Source organism: Cololabis saira, chromosome 4, assembly GCF_033807715.1.
Source record: "Cololabis saira isolate AMF1-May2022 chromosome 4, fColSai1.1, whole genome shotgun sequence".
Lineage (NCBI taxonomy): Eukaryota > Metazoa > Chordata > Actinopteri > Beloniformes > Belonidae > Cololabis > Cololabis saira.
The window spans coordinates 36,568,841-36,590,075 of record NC_084590.1 but is presented as its reverse complement, the minus strand read 5'-3'; the positions used below and the strand labels follow the sequence as shown (position 1 = coordinate 36,590,075).

The 21,235-nt window shown below is 40.5% G+C and overlaps 1 protein-coding gene across 3 annotated transcripts; it reads left to right on the top strand.

Annotated features, from left to right (window-relative positions):
* Positions 1-1,358: 1,358 nt before the first annotated feature.
* camkk1b (calcium/calmodulin-dependent protein kinase kinase 1, alpha b) lies at positions 1,359-19,148 on the top strand. 3 transcript variants are annotated; one of them, XM_061719644.1, is made up of 17 exons: positions 1,359-1,569; positions 3,699-4,031; positions 4,114-4,161; positions 4,237-4,290; positions 4,376-4,427; positions 4,511-4,638; positions 5,373-5,409; positions 5,491-5,512; positions 5,622-5,710; positions 13,208-13,407; positions 13,487-13,540; positions 13,632-13,705; positions 15,930-16,017; positions 16,087-16,215; positions 16,799-16,902; positions 17,989-18,039; positions 18,378-19,148. In XM_061719644.1, the coding sequence occupies exons 2-17, from the start codon at positions 3,777-3,779 to the stop codon at positions 18,457-18,459; spliced, it is 1,467 nt and encodes a 488-aa protein (XP_061575628.1). In that variant the 5' UTR covers positions 1,359-1,569; positions 3,699-3,776; the 3' UTR covers positions 18,460-19,148. The 3 variants fall into 3 exon arrangements, with proteins under 3 accessions (XP_061575628.1, XP_061575627.1, XP_061575629.1); XM_061719643.1 differs by having other exon boundaries at positions 1,360-1,569; positions 3,694-4,031; XM_061719645.1 differs by lacking the exon at positions 17,989-18,039 and having other exon boundaries at positions 1,360-1,569; positions 3,694-4,031.
* Positions 19,149-21,235: the final 2,087 nt, after the last annotated feature.

The following is a 21,235-nucleotide window of genomic DNA, read 5'->3' as shown; positions in this document are numbered from 1 at the left end:
GTACACAAAAAGTGCAAAAAAAGCAGGTAGAATGAGTGTGAGGTAGACAGACAGATATTGCATAGATATTGCACATATGGTTATTGCACATATTGATATTACACATATGGTTATTGCATAATGGTACCATAAGATGCTAGTTTCTAGCCATTTTAATATTTGGTGGCTCATCAACTACATCTTACGGAAGAGTATTAGGGCCAGGCAGGAGACTTTTTAAAAAAAAAATATATATATATTAAATATAAAGTCGAAATTTCGCCTTTTTTCTCAACATTTCGACTTTTTTCTCAAAATTTTATTTCAACATTAATCTCGGCATTTCGACTTTTTTCTCGACATTTCAACTTTATTCACAAAATTTTGACTTTTTTTTCTCAACATTTCGACTTTTTTCTCGGCATTTCGACTTTTTTTCTCGACATTTTGACTTTTTTCTCGAAGTGCACAATGAAAAAAAAAAATCTTCCTCCTCTAAAATATTTTTATTTTTCACCTGCCTGACCCTATTACTCTTCTGTAACATCTAGCCAAACTTCAAAAGGCCAAATGATTTCAGACAGAAAAAGACTATTTGAATGAGATTTGCGGGAAATAAGAAGGTTTCTGCCACTGGAAGAGTTTGGTTACGATTAGTTCAGGTATAGTAAGTGTCTCCAAGTGTTTGAACTGGTTGAATTCCTGTAGGAATATCTGACCAGATAAGGGAATTTCTCTCCCTATTATCTTTTTATGGTCTTTCTTTTTCCTTTTGTTTTTGTTTGTTTGTTTTTCCTTTTATACCATGCTTTATATGTACATTTCTGCTGCACAGTGGTGCATTTAAACGTGGGATTCAATAAAGATTGTTTTATTCTTGGGGTCAGATCCCCAGTGGTCACTCAAGGAACTGTAACTTCCCCATACTTGCCACAGGCTAATATCAATAAGTGGTTTAAAAGTGGCCATAATGCATAACATGCATAGACTTAATGTTTTAAAACCCCAATCACATTTAATATAATACTCTATTCTTATAATATTGCAGATATGATATCTTTTCGCAATGCATAAGCTTATAACAACAAAAATGTTCAATTTCAATCCAATTCAATTGAAAAATACTTTAATTAATTAATTTGTGTAATATTGTTTTTTTTTATAATGATGATACTCAACAATCACTTCTTTGTGGCTGTATTGTAGTTAATACATGTATTTAATGTATTTTGCCTCAAATGTTATTTAATTATTGAATAAAATAAATGTGCTACAATTTGTAGAAATTATGATGTTGCCCCTACTGGATAAAAAAAAAGTGACATAATAAGACATTTATAAGAGTGTGTGTGGTAGCGCTGTGACCCGCGTGTGTCCGTCTAGTGTTGTCCCGTCCGTCAACAGGGCCAGCTGGCCAGCCATCCTCAGAATAACTCTCATCTATATGCGGCCAGAGTTAATCCCTAAGACGCGCTCTGCTGATGTCCCTGGACGCTCTTCAGTGAAAGTCCTGCAGACTGAGAGGAGCTCCACCACCTCAAAACATGCACACTCACCTGAACAGCCCTGAAGACCACACTTCTCCTCTGTGTGAGTAAACTATTTCACATATTTTATCCACAGTGTATTTTGTGAATAGGAGGCTGGATAATGAATACAATTCTGCTAATCATTAAGCATTTTTTTGGTTGTTTTTTTTTGGATGCTGGAACCTTAAATGTGTTTAAACAAACACCTTTTGACACTTTGCAACAGGATGTACTTTCAAAGGCTGTGTGTGAGCCTTATGTTCTAGTCCAGTGTTTTTTAAAGATGTTGTGAATTTACAAGTCTTTTAAAGCCTTCCACTAAGTTACATAAGAGGCTTTTCAGTTCTTTGAACCGTGTTGTAGGAAGAGTGAGTTGTGCTCATAGGGAGGTGAATGTTACCTAAGGCTCGACTGTTCTCATAAGATGAAATCTGTTATGTCCTTTATTTTTGTTCATTTTCTCATTCTCAAACTTGTGTTGCATTTGGCAAAAGTCAAAGCTCTGTTAACCATCTATGTGACTAAAAGAGTCTTGTTTAAACTGCATATTAAACATCCCCTTTATACCTTCCTACAGCAGACATTTAACTTAACATATTTGCTTATTAAATAGCTGATTGCTGTTGTCCCTAACGTAAATTCAGAGTCCTGAGATTGAGGTTGATTGAGTTGGATTAGAAGGGCCTTTAATACAGCAAAGATGTCAAAAATGTTATAAATTACACAAGCTCTTTCCCTGAGACTCAGGAAAAAAGTCCTTACACCTTATCAGTGTTTCTGCTGCAGCTGTATGCTAATAAGATTACTGGCTGGGATGCACAGCAGCAAACAAGCACACGAGCGATGCCTTCATACATAACAGGCCCACGTGGGCCGTTTGACTAAAGGTCGGATGAGGTGGAGCGGTGACGTCTCTGTGGGCCTTCTGTCTTACAGCATGTGCACGTGTAAAGTAATATCTGTTGCTTGTAGTTCATGGTCGGCTTCTGGTGGTGCACTTTTTCACATTAAAGAAAAACTTTATGTTTATACTTTATTTAATGCACACGTTTTTTTTTTTATTGATAAGAATTGGTGCCTGAATAACTAACAATGCATTTCCAGATATGAGCTCTATTTAAAATCAGTAAAGAAAATAATTAATAATGAAAAAAAGTCTAGAAGAATAAATCAATACTAGCAAGTAGCTGCAAATACTGCTGATTAAATATTAGCAGCTCATTTAATGTGTTTGTCATCACTTAAATAGAAATGTCTTCCATCATCCATGAGGTTGATCAGCTGTTATCGTCCGTGAAGTTGCTTCTAGACCTATACCTTATACAATATTCATAAAAAATAAATATTATTTTATTTTATTTTAATGTTATTTAACAGGGACGATACATACAACATTGTCACAAAGAATGAAAAATGTGATGCATACAAGACGTCTAGCTTCAGCTAATTTGCAGTCTTTGTCCCTGGTCAGGCAAAAGAAGGATAAAAGATACTGAATACAAAATACAATAATACAAATACAGTGAATAATGCAGGGAACAGATATCATAAACAAATGAACATAGCTCCAAAATTTAGATTAAAAAATGCACAAGTTAAATACATTAAACATTAGTAAAATACTGTACTGACAATGACTTGAGAGAAGTTAATGTTCGCATTTCTGCTGCTGCTTAAGCCAATGTTTAGCTTTGGCGCTAAACATCCTTAATTCTGTTTGGGATTTTATTTCTGGTGGTAAAGAATTCCATAGGTGTGTACCCAGCACTGAAAGGGATGACTGACCAAATGTTGTCCTGCATCTTCTAATTTTACAATTTTGGTTGCTCATGCTCCTCGTCATTGTCCCACAGTTGTCTGCTTTGATAAAGATCTGTGACATTGCTTGTGGGGCCAGTCCGCCCCACAATTGCTATTAAATACAATAGCACCCCTGAAAACCTGTAAACATACAATGAAACTAATTTATGTAGCATGTTGGAAAAGAAGACACTCAAATCCACTTCACCTCCAGGATATTGGTCAGCTTTTACAAAAATCCTGGTTTCAGAAAATGAATCTTCAGAGAATGAATTTCATGCATTTTTTCCGGAGTTTTGAATCTGGATTCTTGTCTGTCGGTCCTTCAAATCAGCACCTATTTAGTTTTGGTTCTCGTTTCCATTCCTGTCTCCACACCTCTCAGCGCAGTGATGCATCCTCCAACACTTCCACCGAGTCACCTGCGGGTCGTTCAGCTGTGAGGGAACCGCGACCCGACCTCCCACCATGAGTGCTGAGCCCGTCTGCAGGGCAGAGCCGGACTCTGAGCACCACGGTGAGCTGTCCGACATGGTGGCCTCCATGGATGTGAGCGCCAGCCGCATGACCCCGCCCAACGGCTACAGGTCCGGGCCTCCCAGGACCAGCAGCGGCAGCAGAGCTCCACTCTCAGACAGGAAGTTATCGCTGCAGGAGAAAGGGAGCCGCATGGCCCGACAGCGAACCATTGAGACCAAGCGCGTGTCCATCACAGACGCTGATGTGAGGAGTCTTAAACTGGAAGTTGTTGTCATAATTCAGCTTAATACTTGTGAGACTTAAACTTTCCCTTTAACCTTTGCAGGACTGTGTCCAGCTAAACCAGTATAAAATGAATAAGGAGATTGGAAAGGTGATCAATCAGTGTGATGCAAACCATTTATCCATGAGTGATGGTGTGTAAAGATCTTTTATCTCCAACCTGCAGGGTTCATATGGAGTGGTGAAGTTGGCTTATAATGAATACTCAGAACAGTACTATGTAAGTTGAAGCTTTCACGCTATTTTAAAATTGATACCGTCTGTTCGTGTCTACAATCGTCATTGACTTGATCCCATTTCTTTAGGCAATGAAAGTGGTGTCAAAAAAGAGGCTGATGAGGCTGTGTGGATTTTTGCGTGAGTAACAATTTAACCTCGTGAAATGTCCACACATTACGAGTACCTATTTAAACGCTGAGTGTGTGGTTGTGCACGTCCAGGCCGCCCGCCTCCTTCAGGGTCAAACCAGGACACGCCGCTCAAAGGGGCGATGCCCCTGGAGCGAGTGTACAGGGAGATCGCCATCCTCAAGAAGCTGGACCACCATAACGTTGTCAAGCTGGTGGAGGTCAGTGGGACATGCAACACGTTCAACGAGACCAAGCGATTTCCGGCTCAGCAATTAGCCTCTGGTGTCTTCCTACGGTCTTAAGAGTTTGAGATGATCGTCTGTAGGAGTTTACGAAATCAGGTCTTACAAATCAGGGAAGCTGCTGCTGAGCTGCTAGATCTGATAGGCAGATAGGGATTTCCATGGTGATGGGAAGCTCAACATTATATCCTACTACCAGGACTTTGTCTCAAGCTGCTGCAATTTAAAGAGAAACTACAACACTAAATGACAGTTTTCTGCACGTGGAAGCTGGGCTTCTTCACACCTGTTACACGGTGGGAGAAAAAACAGCTTTTCCTTTGTTTTGGTGAAAAATGAAGGCCTGTAGAGTGGAAACCCAAGGCTCCAGAGTAGGTCAAAGAAACAGACCTCTTTTTTATTTCATTTTTTAATTTTCCCTAACCCTGATTCATTTCAGTTACACTCTAGCTTTGAATATTCAGCCCATTAAGTTTAAATATTAGGACATAGTTCAACACATGTTCAGGAAAGTCATAGCATGATTGAACTGGTTACTAACTGGTCGTTTTGGTGTTATCTCAGCATCACATCAGTTCAGGCAAAAAAGAGAGCAAAGAAAGAAAAGTGAAATCTATCTTTAAAGCCCTCACAAGTACAATAATGATTTCTTTTGTACAAATAAAATAAGAAAAATACAACTAGAATACAGCTGAGTTAATGTCTTACAGGTGCTCGATGATCCTGATGAAGACGGACTCCACATGGGTAGGGAATCACTCGTCTGTTTGCAGCTGCAATAATGTTTCATCATAGGTGTAATTCAAATCCCATTGTTTTGTCTTTAAGCCTTCGAATTGATGACAAAAGGGTATGTTTTTCTGCATCAGTGTATAAGCGTAGGAAGTGGTGAAGCTGTAATGAGATGCGGTGAAGTGTTGATGTCAGATGTTGTTGGCTGCCCCTCACATGTGGACCAGGCCGGTGATGGAGGTGCCCACAGAAACCCCTCTAACGGAGGAGCAGGCTCGCTTCTACTTCAGAGACGTCGTCCTGGGAATAGAATACTGTAAGTCGCCTCATCCTTTTAATAGAGATCCTTAAAGATCCTTTAAAGACAGAAATTAAATAATGATCCAATCATGAACCCGGTGACTGCATATGTGTGGATTCTTATGTTTCAAAGTGATTTCTTGGGAAGCAAGAGTCAGTAGAGATTATATCTCTAGCTGGTGTGGGACACCTTAGGGCAGTGTCTCCCAACCTGGGGTCCGGGCCCCCCCTGGGGGGGCGCCAGAGATCTTGGGGGGGCGCGAAACTTTGTCTGCTTTGAAATTATGCAGTTGTAAAAATTATATTTGTGAATGAGTCATTCATAAGACATTGTTAGGAATAATTTATGAATGTCTTGAATATTTTTTGTGTTTTTTATACACTGGTGACAAACACAGGAAATGATTTCATTCCTTATTATTATATCATTATTCAACATTTAATCTACTTCGACAGGTTGTTAAAGGAAAAATGTTAAAAAATGTTGGTCTAGGGGCTTCCGGCTTAGCTGTACATGGGGTGAGACGTGATTAGCGGAGCTCCTGCAGAGTTAATTTTAATTCAACATTTATAGGCACTTTTTGCATCACTCCCACGGCTTTGGTTTTAACTAAATTATTTTCAACGCGGTTACTTCGACAACTTACCACGGAAATGCCTCCAAAGTCCATTAAAGCGGGGAATAACCCTCCAGCTAACCCGCGGCCTGCTGCTCATGCTGTCTCCTCGCCCCGCGGTGATTCTCCTCCTCCGGAGAGCACCTGCGCTGCGCAGGTTCCAGCTGCGGAGTTCAGCCGGCTTAAAACCGAACTCCTCTCCGCTCTCCGCAATGATGTTGCAGCTATATTTCGGTCAGAGCTTCAGGCAGCACTTACCGAGAATTTAACGTCCATTAAGTCCGAGCTGCTTTCTCTTAAAGCCGATCTTTCTGGCAGTATTTCCTCCATGAAGGCGGACGTCGCGGGTCTCGCGACCACGGTCGCTGGGATCGAGCTCTCGCTCTCAAGCTGCTCAGACGACATCGTTGCTCTCCAGAAAAAAGTGGATCACTTGTCGAAAGAATATGTGAGGCTGGAGGACAGATGCGAGGATTTGGAGTCAAGGTCTCGTCGGCAGAACGTACGGATTATTGGCGTCCCGGAGGAGGATCCTGACTCTTCATCTGCAGCCGGTGTTTCCAGGCTATTGGCGGAAGCCTTCTCCCTCGACGCAGAGCCGGTGGTGGATAGAGCGCACCGCACCCTCATGCCGAGACCGAAGCCCGGGGAGCGGCCCCGCGCAATAGTGGCAAGGCTCCATTATTACACCGACTGCGCTGACATCCTGAGAAAGGCGAGAGAGCGGCAGCAGATCAATGTCCGGGGTATGAGCATCTCCGTGTTCCCGGACCACACAGCCAAGACAGCGCGGGCGCGCGCTGCCTTTAATGACGTGCGCCGTCAGCTGCGGGAGATTGAAGGAGTCCGGTATGGATTGCTGTATCCCGCACGGCTGCGTGTAACCCATGACGGCCAGCAGCGGGACTTCACGTCGCCAGATGAAGCCCTGGCATTCATCAGGAAAATAAAAAAAGTGACTACCAGCTAGTTTTCTGGGACGATTTATCCAGCTTGATGTCCGTGCGGGACTCTGGCCCGGGGTGAGTGACTGAGTCAATTCAGAAAATGGGACTTTATGTCGTAATTTTTTATTTTTTATTTTTTATTTATTTATTAATTTTTTTTTCTTTTCTCTTCTAACTATCAATGGGAACAACACCGTTTTAAATTGATGGCCTAATCATTTCTATGGTATGATGCCTTGATTAGAAAATATGCACACACCCCTGTCTTTGCTTAAATTGTGTGCATGTGTGTGCGTGTCTGTGTGGGTGTGTGAGTGCATATATGTATATATTATTGTTCTATAGGCCAAAGATCTCCTTAATTTACGTTTGTTGTTACCCTGACAAGACAGCGATCGTCAGAATGCCTCAGATTGATGGTTTCATATGCCTCATATTTTATTTTATTTTTTTTTTAAGGTTTTAACTCTGCAGGAGCTAATTTTGTTTTTGTTTTTGTATTTAGCTTTATAGTCGAAAGCATCTCTTTTCGAGAATGGCTTCCTTTGAAGCCAGCACGGCTGTTTCCATCGTTTGGGGATGGGATCATCTAATGTGCGTTGGGTGGGTGGGCGGGGGTTATGGGATGTTGGCTTTTTGTCTCTGTAGGTATGTATATACTCCTGAGTTTTGTTTGTTTTGGTTTTCCCTTTTACCTCTTTTCCTTATATCTCCTCTGGTGGTGGGTGAGTCGGTCTTATTTTCTCTCAGAGAATGCCTATGAACGATCGTAATCTGCGCAAGCCTGATACTGGATCAAACATTACATTCACTAGCTGGAATGTGAAAGGTGTGAATAATCCAATTAAGCGATCAAAGATTTTTTCACATTTGAAACGCCTGGACACTGACATAGCTTTCCTTCAGGAAACTCATTTGCGAAATAAAGATCATTTCAGACTCAAACGAGCTTGGGTGGGTGATATTTTTCATTCAAATTTTGATTCTAGGTCTAGAGGAGTAGCAATTTTGATCAACAAAAGAGTCAATTTCTCCGTCTCCAGGACAATATCCGATAAGAATGGTAGATATCTTATTGTTGCGGGCACTCTATACTGTAACCCTGTATTGTTGGTGAATATATATGCCCCTAATTTTGATGACCCCAATTTTACGGATAGGCTGTTTGGCAACCTCCCTTTCTTAAATACGCATATTACAATACTGGGCGGTGATCTGAATTGTGTTATTAATCCTTCTTTGGACCGTTCGAATCCTCGTACTTTGACTCAATCCTCTATGTCAAAATCTATTACCGATTTTACAGTCAAGAACGGGCTTGTTGATCCGTGGAGGGTCTCACATCCTGGAGATAAGGAATTCTCTTTTTTTTCACAAGTACATCAGTCATATTCACGTATTGACTATTTTTTTGTTGATGGCTCTCTTCTCCCCAAAGTTACTTCTGTCGTATACCACCCAATTGTTATTTCGGATCACGCCCCTCTAACTTTGAATATAACATGGTCTGAGCGCCCCCGTTTTTCTTCTCCCTGGAGGTTTAATCCATTGCTTTTATCCGACGATGCATTTAATGTTTCTATATCTGCTTCAATAGATGATTTCATTGCATTAAACAAAACAGATTCTACCAGTTTTTCGCTAGTATGGGAATCACTCAAAGCATATTTGCGAGGACAGATTATCTCTTATTCAGCATACGCCAGTAAAATCCGCAGGGCTAAATTACAGGAGCTCACATCTAAAATTCAGGACACAGACAGACTAAACTCAGTTAACCCGAGTCCGAGTTTACTGAAACAACGGCTTGATTTGCAGTCAAAATTCGATCTTATAGCGACAGCCGATTCTGAACGGCTCCTATTACGCGCTCATGCCAACTATTATGAACACGGCGATAAACCAAGCAGGTTATTGGCTCACCAATTAAAAAGGCAAGCAACGTCGAGACTGATTCCCAGCATTAGAGATTCTAATGGCACACTTACCACCGATCCAATCGCCATCAACACAATTTTTAAATCATACTACTCCTCTCTCTATGAGTCAGAATCTCCACTTGACACAGCAGAAATGACCTCCTTTCTTGATAATATCACTGTCCCTACTATTAATTTGGATGTGGCTAATGGCCTCGATGCTCCTTTCAGCTTGCAAGAAATTGCTGCCGCCATTGAAGCTACGCAAAGCAACAAGGCCCCTGGTCCCGATGGGTTCGGAGCTGAGTTTTTCAAAAAATTCAAAGACAAATTAGCCCCTCTTTTACTTTCAATGTACAATGAGTCCCTTGATCATGGCTCATTGCCTCCCTCTTTAATGCAGGCGTCTATTGCCCTCCTTTTGAAGAAGGACAAGGACCCTGAATCATGCACTTCTTATAGGCCCTTGTCTTTACTGAATGTAGATGTCAAAATTTTAGCCAAAGCACTAGCAATTCGTCTTGATAAGATCCTTCCTAGCATCATATCTGAGGAGCAGAATGGTTTCATCAAGGGACGCCAGCTCTTCTATAATGTTCGTACACTTCTTAATGTGATTCTCTCTAAAGATTCTTCTCCACTCCCTGAAGTTGTTATCGCAATTGATGCTGAGAAAGCTTTTGATCATGTCGAATTTAACTATCTTTTTGCAACACTTCATAAATTCGGATTTGGACACAGGTTTATATCGTGGATTAGACTTCTTTACACTTCCCCTCAGGCCAGCATTCACACCAATGACAACTACTCCACTTATTTTACATTATCACGTGGCACGAGACAGGGCTGCCCTCTCTCCCCTTTGCTATTCGCTCTATCCGTCGAACCACTTTCAATTGCTTTAAGAACTCTTCCTCTATTTCGCGGAGTCTCTAGGTCCAATGTGGAACTTAAATTGTCACTTTATGCAGACGACCTCCTTTTATATGTATCTGACCCTTTAACCAGCATCGCACCAATATTATCTCTGTTGAAGAATTATGGATCCTTCTCCGGCTATAAGGTCAATCTTCACAAGTGTGAATGCTTCCCCATAAACTCCTCTGCTTTACAACTCAAACAATCTGATATCCCCTTTAAACTCAGCCCGTCAGGCTTTAGATACTTAGGGATTAATGTGACCCGCACTCTGCCCTCTCTTTTCACCGCTAATTTTTCCTCACTGGTAACTCGAGTGAAGGCGGACTTACAGAGGTGGAACTCCCTACCATTGTCACTGATAGGAAGAATTAACACAGTGAAAATGACTGTATTGCCTAAATTTCTTTTTTTGTTCCAATGCACTCCTTTATTTCTACCAAAATCTTTTTTTAAATCACTTGACCAAATTGTTTCCAACTTTTTATGGGCCGGTAAGACACCCAGAGTGAGGTATTCGCTTCTCCAAAAATTTAAATTTAATGGGGGTCTAGCACTACCAAACTTTATGCTTTACTATTGGTCAGCGCATATTCACAAACGAATTTATTGGCTTCAGTCTCCTGAGTTATTATGGTGCAGATTGGAGGCTCAGTCACTCTCTTCATCCTCTGTAACGGCCCTACTCTCCTCCTCTTTACCATTGAATCCCTCTAAGTTTACAAATAGCCCTGTGGTGCTTTCCTCCCTTAAGATTTGGTCACAGTTTAGGCGCCACTTTAAATTTGCTTCTCCATCCATCTATACACCTGTTACTAAGAATCATCTGTTCCCTCCATCACTAGTAGACACCACTTTTATGATTTGGTACAACCGGGGCATTAAGCACTTCAGGGATCTATATAAGGATGGTATCTTTTCCACATTTTCAGATCTGAGGTCAAAGTTCAATTTGCCTGCCTCCCATTTGTTTCGCTACTTCCAGCTTCGACACTGCGCCTCTGCTCTGTTTCCATGCTTCCCTTCCCTTCCTGCTAACCAACCGTGGGATGATCTTCTAACAATGAAACTCAGTCAAAAGTCTCTGATATCTAAGATATATGCACTGTGTATGACATTTGATGATCATTCTGTAGATAAAGCTCGGGAGGGCTGGGGACGAGAGTTGGGCCTTGACTTCACAGGGGAGCTGTGGGATAAAGCTATCCGTAGCATACGATCTAGCACGCCTTGCGCTAGATTTGAACTTATTCAATTTAAGGTGCTGCATAGAGCCCACCTATCAAAATCCCGATTATCGGAAATATATCCGAATGTTGCAGACCTATGCGACAGATGCCAGGGTTCTCCATGCAATTTAAGTCATATGTTTTTCTCCTGTCCTAGGTTACAGAAATTTTGGAGTGATTATTCTGTGATCATGTCTAAAGTTCTGGGTAAAAAAGTTGTTATGGCCCCTCTCTTAGCAATATTCGGACTCACTGTTGACTCCTCACATATCAGCCCCACACAGTCAGAAGTATTGGCTTTCACATCCCTTTTAGCAAGACGTCGTATCTTACTTCTATGGAAATCCCCCAAGTCCCCGTCTATTTCTATTTGGCTTAGTGATGTTATGTTTTTTCTTAAATTGGAGAAGGTGAGATACTCTTTAAAAGGCAACGCAGCTAAATTCGTTCGCAAATGGCAATCTTTCATAGACCACTTTACCGCGTTGAAGACTCTACCCACCGACTGACCCCCCCCCTCCCTTAATTTTCTTTTCATCTCCTTAATTTGTTTTTTTTTATGTTTTATTTATTTCCAGTTAATGGGATATCACTTATGGGCATCTACATTCACCACTGCATTTGTTTTTTGTATGCATTTTTGCTCATACATTACTTTCCTCCTTTGATCATTTCTTGCTCATCTGTTTATTTATTATTTAACGCTACAGAGACTCTGTTCCTTAGTTAGGTTTTGTGTGTTTTAAAAAAAAAAAAAAAAAAGGAGACAATGTATAATGCGTGTGTTTGACTACAGATTTCCATGTTTTCATTGTATGTTGTTTCCTATAAAAAGATCAATAAAAAAAAAAAAAAAAAAAAAAAAAAAAAAAAAATGTTGGTCTAATATTAAAAGAAACATTTTTCAGAAATATTTTTCTGTCCTTTTATGTCCTTTTGTGCGTATTTTATACATTGGTGACATTGGAGAAAAACAAAGTCATATGTATACAGAGTAAACCAAAGAGAAATGTATCAAAAAAAGATAATTAATGTTCATTTTTTCAATAGTATTAAAGGAGCATGAGGCTCCTTTTAAGAAATGAGACTCTCTAGCGCCACCCTTCACCACGACGGCCGTTGGGGGTACTGCAGCCAACAGTGAAGCCGGCACGGGAGAATGGGGAGAACGTACATGCAGCGTCAAGTGACGTCACATCCGCAGGACAGCGCGGGAAATTTGGGCACGAATTGCAGCTTCATCTGACATTATTACTAGAAAACTTAAAACGTATACGAATTTTTTTCATAAATCCTGCCTCAATCCGGCCTCAAGCTCCTTTAAAGACTATTTTGGTGCTAGTGCGTATGGGTCAGGGGGCCTGGCTGGTCTTAGACACAAGTAGGGGGGGCTCCAAGGAAAAAAGGTTGGGAACCACTGCCTTAGGGGATGAATCTTGGATGTACTCAGTACTCAAGATGCTTCCCCTATGACCCAAATAGGGATAAACAGAAGTGAATGGATAAGAGGGGAACTCAGTAAACACGTTATTTGATAAGCAGGACTCCCTGTTAAGAGCTACTTTTAGGGTGGGATAGTTCATGATTGGGAGGCTTTTCCTCCTGAGCTGAAATATCAACGTACATCATGTCAAGCAAAAATGGCTTACCTTGCCTTTAAAGTGTTTTATAGTCAATTTGTTTGTGTTTTTAACTTTTTTCACCTTAGCGCCACCTTAAAGAAACCCAAACATTTACACTGACTCTGCTTTTAGATAATATTAGAATTGACTTTTCATAGAGAAAACATTATGCATGTCAAATCTACATGTTCCTTTAATCTTGACAGAGCTTGGTGTTTTTTTTTAGTGAATTAACAGTAGCTGATCTTCTTTCTTGTGTAGTGCACTACCAGAAGATCATCCACAGAGACATTAAACCCTCCAACCTGCTGCTGGGCGACGACGGTCACGTCAAGATCGCAGACTTTGGCGTGAGCAACGAGTTTGAGGGGACGGACGCCCTCCTGTACAGCACGGCGGGGACGCCGGCCTTCATGGCTCCGGAGACGATGACCGAACACCAGCAGAGCTTCAGTGGAAAGGTGACACAGCCATCCGTGGGTTTTAGGGTTGTTTTAATACTGCTTCTATGATGTCACAGTTTGTGTGTTGGCTCCACAGGCCCTAGACGTTTGGGCCATGGGAGTCACGCTGTACTGTTTCGTCTTTGGGACGGTGAGATCGCAGCAGGATTCCTGTAGTTAGAGGCCAGAATAACACGGAAATTCAACGTTTGAATCCTTTTACTTTGTTTATCCTTCTGCAGTGCCCTTTTTATGATGAGTACATTGTTTCTCTGCACAACAAGATCAAGAACAAACTCGTGGAGTTTCCAGACACGTAAGCAGTCTCCAGGTTTACACATTCTCTCAAGTAAAAGGCACTGACTTTCTAAAGTTTCTGTGTTTTAGGCTCAAATAAAAGTGTATCCATTCAGCTCTTTGGAGATGGGGATTTGCTGTAGCCTACTGCTAAGCAAAATTATTTCAAATGTGGAGCATTTAACATAATTCAAACAAAAAAAACATCTTGCAGCTTGTGCAACATTAGTAAACACCTGTAAGCCACTTTCATGGACAGACACACGTGCTCTTGCTGTCAGACTGCCTCTGCTACATTTGACAGGTTAGGTGTTTTACGTGGTGTCACAGGTCCCGTCTTTTCCGACCAAAGAAGCATTTTTAGTAGTTCTCGTTGTCTGCCAACTCACAAACTGAAGTCCAATCATTAACTTTACTCCTCTTGATTTATTATGAGACAGGAAAAAAAAAATGAACACAAATTACATCAAACTTATCCATGTCCACTTAATTTTTCAGCCTGTGGTAATGAAAGTGTTACATTTAAAGTAAAAGCAGTTTTTTTTTGTCCATCCTTTTGCTGTGAATGAAGTAGCTAAAAAAGAGGCATTCAAGCATAAATGTTGGGTGTAAGTTGCAGTTATTCATCACAACTTTTAAGTTTCTGTCAATTTCTTCCAATGTCTTTATGCGAAGGATTTTAATATTTTCATGCTGCTGGTGCTCTGACTTCTTCTTACACACTGCTGGTAAAGGGTTTCCATAGCAACGTCTATGAACAAAGCCCTTTAAGCAGCAACGAGAGCTGTCAGAGTGACGGCGGACAGGCAAGAGTGGACTTTGACAGCACGTCAACACTGCACGACCAATCTACATGCACGAAAGCTCAGCTGCTATTTGAAGCTTTGATATCGAATTACAATCAAACAACATTGCGGAAATCAAGTGCACGATCGAGCAAGTTAGATCTGAGTTTAATCCTTCACCTGCACATATACAAATGTGGCTGCTTGGTGATAAATAACTACTCATCTTGATGAACTACATTAATCAATCTGAGCCATAAATCAAATGAAGGCCCATGCACCGCATGGCTGACTCAGACAACCGTAATGATGAGGCATTTCAGCGTCTCCAGCTGTGTGCTGATGCTCACTGAGTTAATCACAACAGTCCTAGAGTTTGGTTGGATGCTGATGCTGCTTTAAGGGACATGTTGTGTTTCTGTCACGTTATCTTCTACCTGGTGCACTTGAAAGGTCAAATGAACGGGGCGAGGCTCCAGGAGGAAGGTGTCACACGGGTCCACTCAAAGGTCACTGTGTGTAGTTTCCTCATAAATCTGGAGGATATAAGGGACAAGTGTGCGTGTTTGAGGGTGGTGATGCAAAAGGAGGGGATGGGGGTGAGAGGGCAGCAACAGGAACAAGATGAGGTGAGGGGACATTAATTCAAAAAAAGGATGAGAATCAAGGATGGAAGTAGGGCTGGGCGATATATCGAGATTTTAATATATATCGATATATTTTCAAACGCGATATGGTACGAGACAATATCGTTTATATCGATTTAAAAAAAAATAATAATAATAATTTTTATTTTTTTTATTTTGATATAGCTTATTTTGTGACAAATTGACTTGAATGTTTTATTTGAGATTTGCACAAATGTTTTGTTATTTGCACAACTGTCAACGTCAGTGGAAAAGTCTTCCTGTTACTGTCTACATTGTGTTAATTGCACAGTGTATTTTAATTTAATTGTTATGCAGGAAAGGGATATTTGTTTTATTTTATTCAAGAAGCATTTTTATTCTATATATGCAGGCAGTTTATTTTTATTTCATTTGTTTTATACATTTTTGATATTGTGCAGACCTCTGTTAATAAATGTACTGTGTGACATTTGGCACGAGGCATTGTATTAAAACTGACTGTTTTTTTAAGGGTTTGCCTCAGAAAAAAATTAAGCTAACAGAGATGCTATGCTATAATGCTTTGGGGGAAACCCCAATTATGGCACAGAAAAAATATTGAGATATATATCGAGTATCGCCATTCAGCTAGAAAATATCGAGATATGACTTTTGGTCCATATCGCCCAGCCCTAGATGGAAGCAAACACTCTCATAACATTATGAGTCCTTCATTTCAAAATCACTTAAATTAGCAGAAAACTAAATCAACTGTGTGAAGTGACTGAAAACGTAGTTATTTTTTATAGTCTTGTCTTCATGTGTTTCGTCCCTTCCGTTGCGTTAACAGTCCGTTGATAAGCAGTGAACTGAAAGACCTCATTGAAAAGATGCTAGAGAAAGACCCCACGACAAGAATCACCATCCCTGAAGTGAAGGTGAGCCTGAGAACAGTTACGTCACATTCCAATAACGGACGCGTTTATAAGTGTGCGCTGTGGTTGCAGCTCCACCCGTGGGTGACGGAGAACGGCCTGAACCTTCTCCCTCTGGAGGAGGAGCACTGCACGGAGGTGGAGGTCACCGACGAGGAGGTGCAGAACAGCGTCAAACTCATCCCCAGCCTTTCCACCGTGGTGAGTGGCGTCTCCCGCCTGTGACCCGGCGACCAGGAGACACCGGCCCTAACCCTCTGTCAGATGTCATCATTTATATTTTCCTCTTTCAGCGGATTACTCACAGGGTTTTCTTTAAAATGTACTGTTCCATATTTTTTGGGACTGCCAAGTTATAAGACCTTTTTGGAAGGAGATACAGATGCATGAGGAGAATATGTTTAATGTAACCATGCCATTGAATTGTGAAACGTTATTTTTGGGTGACATAATGTTCGAAACGTGGAATGGAAAAGACAAAAAACTGCTGACTATACTGTTGGCATCCAGTAAGAAATGTCTTACAAGGAAATGGTTGAAAGTAGAACCCCCCACTATCGACGACTGGATTGGGATCATCTACGAGATCTACGAGATGCCACTAAAGTACAAGGAGAAATCTTAATATATATATATATATATATATATATATATATATATATATATATATATATATATATATATATATATATATATTTTAAACCGCTTTCAATCAATGCCTAATTTATTTTCCTTTTTTTGACTCAAGTGGAATGGTCCTTTATGTTCTCTCTGTCCACTCCAGATTCTTGTGAAGTCCATGCTGAGGAAGCGCTCTTTCAGTAATCCCTTCGAGGTTCAGGGCAGACGAGCAGAGAGGTCCATGTCCGCCCCTGGAGGTCTCCTTACGTAAGTGGCCCTCTCTGCAAATCCCGTCTGCTTCGCTCTGCCCGGCTGCCAGCTCTGCGATTAGGCATCTAACAAAGCAAAGCAGCAGGCTGATACTCATATTAAAAATAGACCGGCTTCCTACTCCACATGTGGAGTGTCTTTCACATACTGCATTTATTCATTTACCTCGGAGTCCTAACAGGCTTTTACGTTTGTGTGCCTTCGTCCTTAAATGAGCAACACAAACCAGAGAAGATAAAAGCAGCGGCCCTGTTGGGATAAGCTCGTTTGTTTCACAATAAGCAGATGGTGTGGTGTGTGAGGGGGACAGCTAATTACACCTCCACGTGAGGAGATGTGGCGCTGCAGCCACGTCCTCCTCCGCACTCACAGCCACCGGCAGCACGCTCACTACCCTCTCTCTGACACACAATCCCACTGGCACAGGTGGCGTCCAACTGAAAACAGCTGCTGGGAATTTGATAACGGTTTTGTTGTCGCTGCTCATGAGCCTTAAAACATTTGGCATTTCACTTAGAAGAGCAAGGTGTTTTTATATTGATATATTCGATTGTGTTAAAGTTCCCACTTCACTGTCTTTGGCCTTAAAATACCAAATTTACGTTTACAGTTCATTCTCATACAGACCCAGATGGTTCTGTAACTGTCTTTATGATAACTATAACGTTTTAAAATACTATATTTACCCTTGCATAATGTGGCTGTTCGGCTTCATAGAGTGGCGGCGCTCACTGCCAGTTTTGTTGACCCACCAACAGAAGTAATGTTTAGAATCTATAATGTGACTGTCAAAAAAATCATATAAAATAAGTTCAATAATTCTTTCGTATCTTCTTCATGTTCATGTAAAATAGCAAACGTTTAAAAGCAGACTTGCAGCTCAGTTTATTGCATAATGATAAAAGAATAAAAGAAACATTGTGATCAACTTGACCGTAACTATGCAAATATTACAGACTGTTTTCACGTGTAACTCAAAGGCAAAGAGGCACTAATACATATTTATACATATTTAATGAAAAGCTGTTGCTGGTTAACAGAGATCATAAACCCTCGCTTGAACATCACATCTCCTTCTTGCAGTGGTTCTTGGGGCTTACAGGGGTCTTCGCTTCTGTCTCATCCTTTCTTGAGGTAAATTGTCTAAAAGCATGCAGGCTGAGCTCACATGCTTTGTGCTTAGCGCAGCTCACCAGTCGTTTGTTCAACCTTTAGAGGATTTGAGACAGACAAAACAAAGCTGCACCTGAAATAAAAGTATTTTCTGATCGAGTGCTTTGTCTTTGCTTTCCTGTCTTTTGTCCTCTTGAGGGTAGAGTGGATGAAAGTTGACAGGCTGTGTCGTCGAGGACATGCTCTCGATGGCAGCATTAGTCCAGTGTCACCCCTCCCCTCTCCCTTTCCTCATCTCTCTCTCATCTCCAAACTTACACAAGACCTTAAAATCCATTAACAAGCTTTTTCATCCACAGTAAAGCCAGCAGGGAGGGCAGCAGAGACGGAGAGCTGGAGGACTTGTACGAAGACGAAGCATTTCAAGATAGTGCAGACTAAAATGACAGTGGTAGTGCAGTATTATGTGTTTTCTACACTTGTTCATTCATCTTTCGCTTCTTGCTTGCTCCGGTCACTTCACAACGGTCCCTTTTTTCCACTTTTCTCCAGAAGGATTTGGGATTGAGATACTATTATAGATCTATAGTGCTTTAACTACACACGACTTCTTTAAAAATCCGATTAGATGTCATTGTGTTGTTTTTGTTTTAATAAGCTGTTGCAGTTGAAATTATTGGTGCAATTTACATCATCATAGAATGTATAGTTTATTTTATGGATTCAAAAATGTAAATATGCATTATGAAGAAGATATTTTTACATTTTCCTACAACAGTTAAGAATAAAAGTTTTAAAAAAAGTTATACATTTAACCAGACTGTGAATATGTTTTTGTCTAAATTGATTATAAAACACAACGGTTTTAGTCTTATTTTATTTTTCAGCAGGTCTGTTTATTTTCTTTGAGACTCATGGTATTTATTCTTGAGTGGTATTTAAAGCCCTTTTTAAATCAAAAATACGTTCATGATATTTCTCATATTCTTTCTTGTATCGTCTCCTGCATGCCTGCACTTCAGTCTTCAGACCAGAAGAGGGCAGCATTGGGAAGAAAATAAAAGCTCCAACTTTGTTGAAGTGCCTTTGAGCAGGACTTCAGTTGCAGGGACACTGCTTTGACAAATACAATCACATCTAAAAACAAATAAATAATATTAAACCTAATATTATGTATCATTTGTTTGGGATTCTGTTGTACTACCGTTTATAGAGAGCAACATGTTCTCTGTGAGGATATTTTGTACATTGTGAATGGTGTTTGAACCCTCTTTTCTTAACTACCCTATTCACGCTGCAGAAATAGCCGTTTCATTACTGAGGATGAGACAGAAGAGGCATGATGATGCAAAATGTGAAATCCTTGAGCAGAAGTACGGCTGCTGTTCACCATCACAGGGTTAGTGGCTCAGATAGCATGTGGTGGTTATGAGCACGCGTTTCAGCTTGGTTTCACACTTGGTCGTCTTCAGGGAGACGAGCTACAGTTGGGTTGAGTGGGCTGAAGGTTTCTCTGGGGGCATAGTAGGTGGAACAATAGCTGACTGTGTGAGACGGAGCCCTATATATATGAAAAACTGAGATACAAATGACTGCAACTCTGCATAATTCTAAATAAGTAAAACATGTTTTTAAAAGTAAATGTACAAGGATGACAGATGTGGACGCTTTTAGAAGGGAAGAGTCAAATGTAGTGTAGATTGATGTAACATTAATTTCAGTTAAGTTTAGTTCAATAATACTTTAAAGGGGGGAAAAAATCCTGTCTGTCCATTGAAGAGTTACTATAAAGACCAAATGTAAAATGTGACAGCTTCGATAGGAGTGATCTCCTGTACTGCTGCATTGAACCGGATTGACACTTTGTTTGATGCAGATGTGCAGTTTGTTTTGCCACATATTCAGATTCTTCTTTGCATAATCACCTTCAGTGGCTCCAGCACAGACACCGTCCATAGCACAGTAGCACAGACACCAGCACAGACACCAGCACAGACACCAGCACAGACCCCGGCTGTCGTTTTCAGTTTATTTGGTTTCTTTGACACTGGTCAGACCTTGTGTTGCGAAATGTGTCCAGGAAATCCCATCACAAGTGACTAACTGCAGTACAAGGTTTGCACATTTCAAGACACACTCAGGATGCATTTGAAGGTGGTCCGGTGTTTTTTTCGTTATCCTAAAAGATAAAAGTGATACAACTGTATTCCCACCACGGACAAACATTTGACAATCATTATCGGTGTGTACCACATTTCAGCTGGAGAAAGATGATAATTTTCAAGTAAAATCTAATTTGTAGTTTTTGAGTCTCACTGATTTAAGGTATCATTCAACATTAAAGCTAAATCTTTAAGCATCAGAGAAAAAGGTAATTCCTCAATAATGCTAACTAGCCAGAAGAGCTGGAACTGTTTTAATGTCTGAAGGTTGTTTAATCAGTGTCTTAAAATTAAAAATCTGAATTGAAACTCAAAGTTGTTTGCTTTAGAAAGTTGATGCCCACGTGTGACAGATTATGTGTCTGATCATGCACGCTGATTAGCCCAGGATTATCAATGAGTTCTTTTGTCATCACAGCAGATCAATATGCCCCATGTGGTCAATGTCCCATGTGAATGTTAACAGTGCCTGTCTAGCTATGAAGTGGAGAATCAATAGCTAACATCTGCCACCTTTGGCATTTAGACACCCTGAAGGTCACACTTGTGTCGGGGTGGGAGGGCCATCTGCTGAGGAATAATCTTCTGTCCTCCGTCACTTTTGTTTTCTTGCTAGATTTAGTTTGGCTAAAATGTTGATTTAGGTTGTTTCCCTGCAAAGCCCTGTACTTGGACTTGTATTTACTTAATTTTTTACTTAATTTGATTTATAGATAATAAATAATAAATAATTGTCTTGCAATGGACACAACCAGCCCGTACGGTGAGTCCCAAACCAGGATAAATGTGGACGGTTGTGTCAGGAACGGTATGTAGAAAAATATAAATGAAACTATGCCAGTCGGAACACAGAGAAGCTGCGTTGATGTTAGTTTTTTTTAATATGTTCATTACAAAGTATTTTTAATGACATTTCTCCAGCTAACTAAATGGAATAAAAGGAATATATTCAGTGAAGGCCAAACAAAATAGTTCCAGTAAACGTCTTTGAAGCAGAGTACCTGCAGACTAATTTATGAATTTCTCCATCAACAGCATAAACCATAGACTGTATA